The sequence below is a fragment of the Prunus avium genome, chromosome 4 (genome assembly GCF_965620075.1).
Source record: "Prunus avium chromosome 4, drPruAviu1.hap1.1, whole genome shotgun sequence".
Classification (NCBI taxonomy): Eukaryota; Viridiplantae; Streptophyta; class Magnoliopsida; order Rosales; family Rosaceae; genus Prunus; species Prunus avium.
Genome location: NC_142287.1, coordinates 25442978 through 25455403, shown reverse-complemented (window position 1 = coordinate 25455403; position 12426 = coordinate 25442978). Strand labels below are relative to the sequence as shown.

General features: G+C 36.1%; 1 protein-coding gene across 1 annotated transcript; it reads right to left on the bottom strand.

Moving 5' to 3' along the window:
• Positions 1 to 2726: 2726 nt before the first annotated feature.
• LOC110771789 (P-loop containing nucleoside triphosphate hydrolases superfamily protein) lies at positions 2727 to 9350 on the bottom strand. Its single transcript, XM_021976140.2, has 9 exons — positions 8722 to 9350; positions 7187 to 7401; positions 6486 to 6636; positions 5555 to 5746; positions 5004 to 5166; positions 4674 to 4909; positions 3792 to 3971; positions 3581 to 3703; positions 2727 to 3304 (listed from the first exon to the last, which is right to left on the bottom strand). The coding sequence occupies exons 1-9, from the start codon at positions 9154 to 9156 to the stop codon at positions 2999 to 3001; spliced, it is 2001 nt and encodes a 666-aa protein (XP_021831832.2). The 5' UTR covers positions 9157 to 9350; the 3' UTR covers positions 2727 to 2998.
• Positions 9351 to 12426: the final 3076 nt, after the last annotated feature.

Below are 12426 nucleotides of genomic sequence, written 5' to 3'. Positions count from 1 at the left end.
GTGAGACAAATTAGTTGTGAGACGGATCCGGGTGAAACACTGACCAATCATCTCTTTCTTTTAGGTCATTACTGACCGATCATCTCTACAACCCCTTTCAATTCTTCAAATTAAACCTTCTCTTGCTTGTTCGAAATATACATTTAACATGCATGTTATGGTTAACCACATTCAAGTCATCAACGTTCGTGACAACGTGGAAACCATAATACCATGTCCAAGAGCTCTCACCAACCGATTCTTCCACGCATAGAGACGTGAGAAAGTACAAAATGTTTATTGGATAATTAGGATAAAATTAACAAGTTCATTAATGATGAATGACGATAAGTTGATGCCATTTGGAGGTGGCTCTGCATAACAAATGTTGGTAATTGCGTGATGATCCGTCTATTTTATTGCTTATTATTTGTTTCTATGTCTAGCCAGTATCGACTTTCTTATAGACTTAGCACTAGCAGCTGAAGCTCTTCATTTATATGAATCTATATGCTTAGCATTATCAATAGTATCCCTAACTTTTATGTAATCTTTTAATGCGTTCTAGGACTAAAAGGCACTACCCTTTTGTAAAGTTATAAATTTCACTTTTTTGGCTATAAAAGTCAGTTTACTTTATTTTTATATTATAGTTATTGGCACAGCCTTTCAAACAACAAATCGTTTGGAGGTCAAATAATAAGAAAACAACTGTTTTCATCATCTTGGCTTGAATTTATAATTTATATGGGGATGGGTTGTTGAAAAGAACAAGGTTGTGGAGCTGAATAGGATTAAGCTAGTGGACGGCTGCTTTTCCAGCACTGCCTAGAAATTTAGAAATGTTATCACCTCCATTATCCCCGTTTTATGCAAGTGTTTCTCTTGAAGTTGGGATCATCTGCAAAATAGAAACTCATGGAAAGAATACAAAAGAAGGGATTTTTGTAGAAATGTCACCTGAACTTATACATCAGTTTTAATTTGTCACCTTAAAGAAAAATTTAAGCAAAATGTCACCTTAAGTTTTCAAAATCTATGATTTGTCACCTGACTTTAACATCATCCAATTTTCCATCCATTTTTAAGGGTATTTTAGTCTTTCCAATATGTAAACCCTCTTTTTTATATAATTTAAATCATGGTCTTAAATATCGATAATATCCCCGATATTATCCCAATAATATCTGATTTTTGGGGGTCCGATATTTTAACAACTAACCATATAGTTATCGTCAATATATCGATATTATCCCGATATTATCCCGATAATATCGGAAAGATATTTTCAACACTTTTATGAATGATTTGGTCAATATATCGAGATATTATCGATAATATCCCGATAATATCCCGATATGAAACTCAAAAAATGTAGAGAACTGAAGTAGCTCATTGAACTGATTTGGGCACTCTACGGAAAGCATGTCTCCTAGAGTAATACAAAAGTAGCTCATTGAGCTAATAAACAAAGCATGTCTAGCCGACAGAATGCTCACATGCTTTTACAAAATGGATAAAATATAAAACTTAGCTTTGGATTCCTGGCTTGGTTTACAAAATGGATAAAATATAAAACTCACCAACGTTTTTTCAACTTACATTACTTACCCTACCATTCAACCACTCACCTGCTTTTACTTACCCTACCATGGCAGTAGGCGGGCAGGACCAGGAATTGGTGCCATAGGGAAGAACTATACTCGTAGAGAAAGAGGCAAGGGGACATTGTCAAGTCAAGAAGATGACTCGTTATCTATAACTTCGGACTCTGTTGGAGTAGGAAGTAGTAACTATGGTTATACTCATAACCAACCATTTCCCTACCCTTCATATCCCATTCCTGTTGGGATGGAATCAAGTGACACATGGAAAGAATCCGAGACTCAATCTTCAAATGATTTTGCTTATGGACAACGTCAACCAATCTCGGATCCATATGGGTGGCATGTTAACAATTACATGGAAAACTATTTTGGGGATTTATCATTTGATGACTACTCTTCAAAATATACTTACTCTACACATAGAGATGATGAAGATAGTGAAAATTTTGAACCTCATAGGAACTCTATGTGGTACTAAGTCACTCATGTATCTTACCATGCAATGTATAAAGTGTAAAATATTGTAGTAATTCATTATATATAAATGATTATGGTGTGTTTAATCTTCTTTCATTAATTACTACATATTTCTATACTTACGGTGTTTGCCAGCTCGCTATATAATCAACTTAAATCAATTAAATCCATCATGCAATGCATTTCCTTCCAATTTTTTGTGATAAACTAATAGATAATTGACTAAATAAACATCCTACAAAATTTCAATAAAAATTTCCAAGTTTTTCTTACAATTTCCATGGTTTTTATTCAATTTTTTCCGATACCGATAATATCCCGATATTTCCTGCGATATTTCCGTGTTTTTTGACTTCCGATACTTCCGATACCTCCGATATTTATGACCATGATTTAAATATAAAGCCTATGTAAACCCTCTTGCTTGGAAAGACTAATATACCCTTCAAAATGGATGGAAAATTGGATGATGTTTAAATCAGGTGACAAATCATGAATTTTGAAAACTTAAGGTGACATTTTGCTTAAATTTTTCTTTAAGGTGACAAATTGAAACTGATGTATAAGTTCATGTGACATTTCTACAAACATCCCTACAAAAGAATGACATATTTCTCTGCAAATTAGTACCTGAAACTTATCACATTTAACAGAAGAAATCTATAAAACAGAAATCAAGATCATGCAGCATTTTACTTAAAATTATCATATCATTACATAGATGATCAATTGTCATCTTCATCTTTCTCTGTGTGTCATCAACAAGGTAGTTAAAATGTAACATTACATATTTGACATGAGAGAAGATATTTGGCAATTGGTACAAGATCAGACTGGCACAGTGCACACACAGACACCCTTACCCCGAGCTCGCAGGTAGCGTCATGAATTTTAGCATTAAAATGTAACAAAGTTCTATGGCAACATCCTAATAACTATTCTGGAAGTAATGGTAATCTGTCCACATTGGAGGGCGAACCATTCGTACCATTGGTACTGAGAAAGTCATCAAATCCACTATCAGCATCAATTATTTTGCTAGTATGATTCTCTTCTGTCGTTGTAGTATGAAATGGAAGGATACGGAGGCGCACATCCGGCTCCTTACCAGTTCTTTCTGCTTCTAGTTGGTATTTTCGAATAAGGTCAATCTGAGCAGATATAATGTGAGATGCCCTTGGAAGAAGTTCCACAGGTTCCCCTTTTGGAATTACAACCTGCTCAACGGCTATTCTTGCCTCCTGTAAGATGAATAACTATTTTATGGAGTTGTATTGCATGCAAAGTTAATGAACTAAACTTTGATTAGACTCAATGTTCCAGAGAAATCCCTCAACCAATTATTTGTAAACTAAAGCACAGATTGCTGCCAAGTTATTATCAGATTTGGGCTTCAGCTTTTAACTGTCTGGATTGGCTTGTGCTGAAGATAGCATAGTCAATTCTTGCCCACTTGAAGCAATCCAATCACAAATTTTTAAAGAAAATGTATGTGGGGGGAGAAGGTTCATAATCACCTCTAAAGCATCAATCTTCTCAGATGACTTCATATTGTCTATCGACCCATAATCCTTCAAACCATCTCTATGATCACTCATTAATGCCCGAACTGCCTTTCTTATTTCCACCAACGAGCTTGACTGGAAGAAAAAGAGAAACCAATGGTGAAACCATAACAACAACAAAAATTACTTTTAAAACTAGCAAAGCTAGTGCGATTTTGATTACCTTAGTCGCATAAATGGGTATTCCATAAGATTTAGCAACTGCTTGAATTCGGGGATTCTTCTTGAGCTTGGATTGCAAGGCAAGTAGTGCATCTGCCTTGCTGATATCATCTATGAACTGGACAGCAGCTTCATCCATCTTCAACTGTTTAATCCCTTGTATCACGCTGGCTTCTAAGATCTAAAATAACTGCTCATTTGTAAGTATTATGCTTGAAAATAACTTACGTAATCACACTCCAGCTTCTATGTTTTGAATCTATTTTATTTCATTTTTATTCTTCTTTTTGGACTGAACAATGCTTTAATTTCAGTTAACCAGGATAAGATGAGTATTAACCCCAGAATTTACATGCCTTTTTTTATTGACCAAAAAGCTATGAGGTATAGCAAATATAGCTTTTATGAAATGTCATTCAGTAAGAGGCTAAACCCTGATTTACTGACCGCTAAGCCATAGCCAGGAGTTCAAAAGAAAAGCTGCAGTTGTGTATTCGCTGCAGTGGGGCGTGGAAGATAAGAATATGCTACTCTGATATTTAACTTGTCATTTCCTTTAACTAATGAAACATAGGTGAGAACATGGCACCTGTGATTGGAAGATAAAATGTTGTCAATATCCTATAGGATTTATAATCTTCTCTGATTTTTCTTATATTAGATATTACTATTAGTCACTAGGAAGCACAGGTATGATAGCAAGCTTGTCACAAAAGATTCTTCGTTCAATAGTTGCCCCCATCTGTAACAAGGGTGATGGGAAGCAGGAAGAATGAAGACCCTTAACAGTTTCTAGTTCTAATTGGTTGTGAACTGTTACAGAGGTAGCAATTTTCACATTGTCCTCTCTCTCTCTCTAATTTTCAAGGTAGTGATGTCTTACCCCATAAACAAACAAGCGAAGTTGTATCCTTTCACCCCTAGAATCCTCTTGCATATTGGGAGAGACCACAGGAGTGAAATCAATATGGCCAAATCCTTTATCAGCCATATTTGGAGCATCTTCAATAACATATTCGTCCTCTTCATCTAAGGAACTGTAAAGAAAATTTTCCCTTTCAGTAGTTACTTCTGATCCCCGAGAGTGAATTTTACGAACTTCAAAATTTGGGAAACGACCTTCACCAGCATAACATGATTTTCAGATTTAATTCATAATTTATGGGAAAGGAAAATGAAAGAGAAAAGAAATTACGCTTCCAAAGAAGCATACCTGAGAGGATAGTATCCACTGTTGTTTCTAAGCTACGATGAACTCTCAACTCATCCTTTGAAATTATCTCCACCCCACAACTAAAGGTTGCAGGTCCTTTCCTTTCTTGCACTGTCTTCTGAACCCCCCTCCGGCTGGCCTCTTCATCCCCTAGTGTCACACTCTAAAAAATGATTGGAATGATGTAACTGAACAGAAATAACTTGAACTCATACAACCATTATAATTAAAATAAATAAAAGTCAAAGAGAAAATTATAAGAATTAGCAGAAAGAGATCGATGCACTGCCATCACTACTTTAGCACAACCCAAAGACCAACACTTGATTGTCAAGCTCAGCAAGAAAAAATGAAACACCAAAGAGAAGGGAGAACATAAACATATTAAAAAGAAAGAAAGAACTAATTATTATTTAACAATGAAACTAAACGTACTAAGTTTAATGCAAGAATATACAGTCGGTATAAATATGCGATGATGCCATGCCAACGTTATTGAATGTACTTTATGCGGTAAATTGCAATATCATTTTTTACTATGGCCAACTGACCTGTATTCCTCCAACAAGCATCTCTAATGAAGGATTCATTATCAAATTCTCGATAGTTACACCGTGAGCGGTGGCAACAAGCTGAATTCCACGTTGCGCAATTGTGCTTGCAGCCATTGCTTCAAGTTTAGTGCCAATTTCATCAATTACAATAACTTGTGGCATATGATTTTCAACAGCCTCTATCAAGACCTGAATAAAATGAGAGATATGAGAATGAGAATCATTTAATGATGGAAACACTTGCATTGTAACATGCTGCTAAATATTTAAATGTGTATAAAATGACAGTTACCATCTGTACTCTTTCATTTTAAATATTTCCAAGTTGATGCATTTTGTTCTAAGTTCTATCTGTCCAAAGCGATTTAGGTATTTGTAGATATTGGATTAAGCCCATCTCCAGGCACAGATGCACACACACACACACACACACACACACACACACACACACACACGCAGAGATATACAGAGACAAAAAGAGAAGGAAATAGAGGAATAAGAAAGGAGAATGACATTGTGAAAGGTATTTTCTGGGAATTAAGGTAGCATTGCCACAAAAATGTGATGAGAAAAGATCCTGCAGATTAAATAGCACAGCATACCGCAGAAAAAAATAGTCCTTACTCTATATGAGCTTAAGGGGGAAACAAAAGACTTTTCTTTTTATCTGGGGGAGGGAGGATTTGAACCATGGTCATCTTCCAACAAAGTGGAGAGAAATACCACTAGACCAACAGCTAGTTGGTAAGTCCTTACTCTGTATGCATTCTTCATGAATATAGTTTAAAATTTTCATTGGCTTACACACTTGACATCCATCAGAGAAAACTCTAATTAATGAAAATTCACCCTTATCTTGTCAATACAAGTAACAGGATAGTGACACTATTTAACAAAATAACTGATATAATACACTTTTCAATCATGCCTTATGTTGCAAATCAGAGACAGGGACTTGCATTCGCCGAGCATTGCCTATTCCTGAATGAGGTATATCGCCATCCCCACCAATCTCATTTGAGGTGTCAACAATCATGACACGTTTCTCATAATCATTTGCAAGCATTCGAGCTATTTCCCTGCAAGTTAGAATATCATGGCGATCAGATTGATAGACTCATGAAAAAGCATCCAAAACCTGCATGTTCTAAGATTGCACAATAACTACAATTTTGCCAAAAGTATATTAGCAACAATATACCCCAAAACCAAATATTTGGTTGGGTATATTTCAGGGCTGTTGTCGGAGCATATAATTTTGTACCACCGAAGGATGAATCCCTCCTGGCAAACTATATTATCAGTGAAGACGACTTGACCACAAGGCCTGTATTACTTTCCCTATGAAATCATATGATATAACCAGAGAGAAGAACTGCAAAAAAGTTGGATTAGGATTTAATTGATACTCATGATAAATGTAAAGATAATTCAAGATATTCCTGACTGGAAAACATATCAGTACAACAGGGTGCATAACTTTGAAAATTCTAATTCCTTAGTAAGTATACTATCTGCCAGATCTTGTGTAAACTGCATTGCAACTTCTATATTTCCTGCATTCTACTTTTACTTAGATATTGCAGCAGGGTGCGTTCAAGTCAAACAGAGAGAAAAGGCAAGACTAACCTGATGATTGTTGTTTTTCCTACACCTGGAGGCCCAATGAGTAACAAAGAACCACCATCTTGAACCAAATCTCGCAGCAAACTAGCACTGCCACATATTGCCCTACCAACACGGCAAGTTAGACCTATGATGGCACCTTTTCTATTCCTAATGGCACTAATGCGGTGTAATGTCCTGCTAATTCCTGCCCGATTGTCGATGGCAAAATCACCAACCTACAGCATCCAGATAGTTAGTGCCAAATATGGTACTCTGTTATATAATCAATTTTATAAATAAATTTAAAAAAACTCTAGAACAAAATGGGTGGTGGTACCCTTGAGCTTTGGCTAAGCTAGTAAGGGAGGGTGAGGATGGGGTAGGAAAATTTTGAAAACTAGCCGACTTTCAGACCTTTTAATATATAAAACATATAAAATATAAAATAAAAAAAGGGCTAAGTCTTTAGTGGGTGCAAAAGATAACTAGTTTTCAAAAGCTCCCATATAGAACAAATTTTATTGCTTCACAACACACTTTGCTATTCGCTTAAGAACATGACTAGACTCTAGACTAACTCAATTCCTAATTAGATATTTCGACTTTTGACCTCTACCTCATTTATCATTTCCATGCACAATTTCGGCCCAAAAAGTCCTTTTATACCCTAAATCTAGTCTACGCGAATGGTTAAAACCATTTTTTGTATCCTGTGATATCAAGCCTCTCTCTTTCACAGTCATACAAGTTCAGGACAAATGTACAACATTGCACTATAATGACAATTGTTATATCGCCCATCCTGCACTGCATGGGTCTTATTTATCCCCCAATGAAAAACTAACGAATTTTTACATGCAAACTTCATATAAATGATCTTTGGGTTTGTCATTCTTCCTTTTACAAGGAACTCCAAATCCGCAAAAATTAACAAGAAGGCACAAGTCTGATGGCTTATAGTTCTCTCTCACCCTCCTGTTTCTTTGTACGTGACCAAAGGAGCAATCTTCAAAATTTACAGGGGAGATTATCTTATAGGCAATAATCATAAAATAGAAATACTAAATTTGAACTGTTAAGAAGAAAAATGTGTCCCAACATGAAAATGGAGCATAAATGAATAGATAACTCATACTGCAGATAAACCTCTTCTGTCTCCCTCCTAACTCAAAATCCCACTAGGCCATTACTAACACTGGGTAATAAATCATTTACACAAAAGTCCGATGAAGAAACAACTAGTTAATTACGCTCAATGATAGTCCTTTCACAATGCAATCAAAGCTAAAGTACATCTATAACCTCCTACTGTTTTAGTCTATATATATAACCTGCTTGCAACAAGACGAAAAGCATTTTCCATAACCTAAACCCAAAACCCAAAACGCAAATCAGTCATGTTTTGCATAGCTGACCCAGCAACAAAAACTCATGAAATTCAACAACCATGATTAATATCCACACAAAACCATCAACCTAAAACTACCACCACACACTAAACTTGTATCACAATCCAAGTCAATTTCTCAAACAGTCAGTGGGAAAAAATAGTTCACCTGAGAAGTAGCATGCTCAAGATCCTGAACCGTAATAGGAAGCTCCGACAACACAAAGTCCCCAGAGGGAAACCGAGCCAAGGGCTTTCGACCCAAGTCCATAACCACTTCAATCAATTGGTGAAGCTCCGGGTGCTCGCCAACTTTCTGCCGCATTTCTTCTGGCAAAAGGGCCAAAAGGCGGCCCAATTCCACCTCAAAATCTTCCTCGTCCGGTGAAGCAGAACATGATGATGGACTTGAAGAACACAGAGAGCCCAGAAAAAATCTTGGGTACCCAGAAGGGATTTTGGTGAGAAAGTGAGGAAAATATGTGTTCGGCGGGGATTTATGGGAAAAAGCTTGGGTCTTGCATTGGAATTTTGGAGGTAAAGCTAAAATATGGAGTTGGGTTAGAGGTTGTGGGTGAAGCAGATGAAAACAATTACTGAGCATCTGTTTTGGAGGGAAGAGTAAAACTGTTTTTTCTTTTTTCTTTTTGCATATGAATTTAGATAACGGAGAGAGAGATTGAGGAGGTATCTCAGTTGTTAAAGGTTGGATTGGATGTGCCAAATTTTATGCCTTTATTCTTTTCTGATATCTATAAGGGGTCATGGGGGAATATGCAGATTCTCAGCCACAATCGATTGCGTTTCAAAGCGTAACATGTTTTTGGTTGATAAAAGAAATAAAATAAATTCCACATTTTCAAATGGTGAATCACAGAAACAAACAAAAAGAAAGGGTTGGGCCTGAGCCAATATTGTTTAAGCAGATGTTTTGTAACTGGGCTATCATGGTGTAATGGCTATCGGCTCCATTGGGCTTAGTTATGAATGTCTAGAGCTGCAACTTGTATATGTGTGTATATATATATATATATATATATATATTAATACTAACTCGATTGCTTGGGCAGCAAGGTTGATTGCTTGGGCGGCAGGGTTACTAATTTTTTGTCCGTAGAATTATAAAAATATAATTGACAATTGAAATATTATATCACTTTTAAAAAAACTCCTAATCTCAGTTCAAGCATAAATCAAATGCAGGATAATACTATTTTCTTATCAAGCTTCTCAGTCTGCCACCAAACATTGGACAAGCCTTATAAAACAAGAGATCTTTTGAGCAACAAACAAGGCCTATCTACATAATTCTAACTCTATAAGTAGAGGTGCTAATAAATCATTTTAAAACAAAAATAGGTGCTATATTTTCTCTACTCTCTCTCTCTTCTTAGAAATTGAAGTCGGCCAAAACCCTAAAGCCCCATTTGGTTCACGGAACAGATTTGTGGGAAAATCACTTCCCATGTCATTTTCCAATGCATGGGAAATGAAAGATTCATTTCTCACGTTTGGTAATGTTAGAAAAGTAACCGGGAGATATCACTTTCTTTCCTTTCCCATGTTTATTTTGAATATGAATGGAAAACAAAGTTTGTATAATTTTTCAATCATACCCATATTAAATCAAATAAAAAAAGAATACATTTAATGATATATTGTAATTCTAAATTGTTAATGGGGACAAAATGGTCATGAAAAATGTGCATTTAATGTTGGCTCATTTTCTCAAACTTTCTCATGAGGAGAGAGAACAAAACCCAAGTTTAGAGAAGAGCTTCACTTTCCCCCCTACTTTCCCATGTGCCAGGCAACCATTTCTCATGATTGGACTTACCAAACATGGGAAATCAATTGATTTCTCATCCCCAAGCTTCCTTTCCCATAAACCAAATGGGCCTAAAGGTAGTGTTTTCGCTAGGGTTTGCTTGCATCCGCGATTCTCAACGTCGTCATTTCAAAGGCCTAGAGATCTTCGACAAGGTCATTCAGCTCAACAAAAAATGGCGTTAGCTTAATTTCTCTCTCTCTCTCTCTCTCTCTCTCTCGATAATCTTCAGAGTTCAACAAGATCAACAAGCGAGTTGCTCAGCTCAAGATTGTCAGTATTTCATCTATCTCTTAATTTTATTTATTTTTTTATTTTTCAAAATTTTCAAAAAAAAATTTGGCTACGGGATAGTTTTCTGAAAATATGTTGTTTAGCTAAAAATAAATGTTTCTATAATTCCAAAAAACCAGATTCTATTATTAGTTCCATCAAAAGCAGTTTGACTGAATTTGTTTTCTTCGGGATTCTATGTTTCTTTTTTGTAATCCCAGTTTGTTATTCATGTAACTGAGTATTAAAATTTTCTGGGATAAAAGGCGGGTGACGATGCAACTGAGGTTATTAAAGACGCTGAGGAAAATAAGAGGTTGGTGGCGGAGAAAGAAGTTGAAGTTCGAGAAGCTTCAAAACAGTTGAATTCCAAATTGGACCTACTACACGGAGGGCAATTGCAGTAAGCTGCATTTTTCTATATTAACCCTGCTGTGTTTTTGTGCCTCTTGCAGAGCAATGAGCAGACAAAGGAACATGTCCACTTACTGAACTCCACTCTTACAGCGACTCAGAGAACCTTGTGCTGCATTCTTGAGAACTACCAGGGGGAAGATGGTGTGGACATACCACAAGTTTTACAACCCTTCATGGGCGGAGAGACCTTCCTACCTTACCTTTCGAGAACAGACCGGCACCAAATCGAAGTCCTAAATTCATAATTTTATTTTTTGAGTTGTCACTGAAGAATATGATAACAAGATTAGTTCATGAAATCGCTGCATATGTAAATTATTCTGATGATTGTTTTCAAAATCTCGTATAAATGATCTTTGGGTTTGTCATTACTTCCTTTCTATAAGGAACTCCAAGTCCGCAGAAATTAACAAGATAGCATAAGTCTGATGACTTATATATAGTTCTCTCTCACCCTCCTGCTTCTTTTTATGTGGCCAAATGAGCATTCTTAAAAATTTTACAGGGCAGCAGGTGTTATCTTATAGGCAATAATCATAAAATAAAAATACTAAATTTTAACTGCTAACGAGAAAAATGCGTCGCAAGTTGAGTTGTTAGATCAAGTGCGGAGGGGGTCATTAACAGCTGTCCGATCAAGTGCAGAGTTATTATTAAATTGAGCCATATATATTCAAAAGGAAATGAGCGAAGATAAGAGGGAGTTTAGACCCAATTACAATGGCCCTGAGAAAGAAGCTCCAAATATTGGACTGGGCCTTTCTCTCCTTGATTGGCCCTTAGATGAGAGCCCTTTTACTTCTTGTCCTTACCCAACAACCCACTTAGCTCATTTGTTATACAACTCTTAACCAAATTAATGGATTTCTTTCCCTTGAAACATATTCTCACTCATTTTCTTTGACAAAAAATTGAAGAGGGTAAACAGTTTTATATCATTTCCCTTGTGTTTGACTGTTGCAAGAGTTCCTGGACTCTCAATCACCACTAGTTAAATTCTCTAAGGAGATGATGATTGATGGGTAAGTTGAGAGCTGTTTTTAAGTGGGTCCAAAGGAAATATAACTCTTTGTTTCCAAGTCAATATCTTGAGTTAAGATTCATATCATGCCTTGGATTTTGGCTTAGAATAAAGCATGACATTGAAAGTTCATTTGAACTTTTCCAATTTTCTTTAATAAGTGTGATGCTCTGTTTGGTTGAGAAGATACCAGACATAAATTGATAGAGACAAGTGCGTTGTTGCATTGTTGCCCCCATTGGAAAGTGTTCAAAATGATTATAAACAGCTAGCTTTGATTTTATCAGAAGGCAAACCTGGATGCTTGTTTGCCCTTAATTGATATGTTTTAATGC

Excerpts from the sequence above, each read along its gene's own strand:
- LOC110771789 (XM_021976140.2), bottom strand. The coding sequence starts at position 9,156 with ATGCTCAGTAATTGTTTTCATCTGCTTCACCCACAACCTCTAACCCAA. Across the intron at positions 5,747-6,485 it reads TCTCTGATTTGCAACATAAG|GTCTTGATAGAGGCTGTTGA; the intron begins GCATGATTGAAA and ends CATTTTATTCAG. Across the intron at positions 3,704-3,791 it reads TACCCATTTATGCGACTAAG|TCAAGCTCGTTGGTGGAAAT; the intron begins GTAATCAAAATC and ends TTTTTCTTCCAG.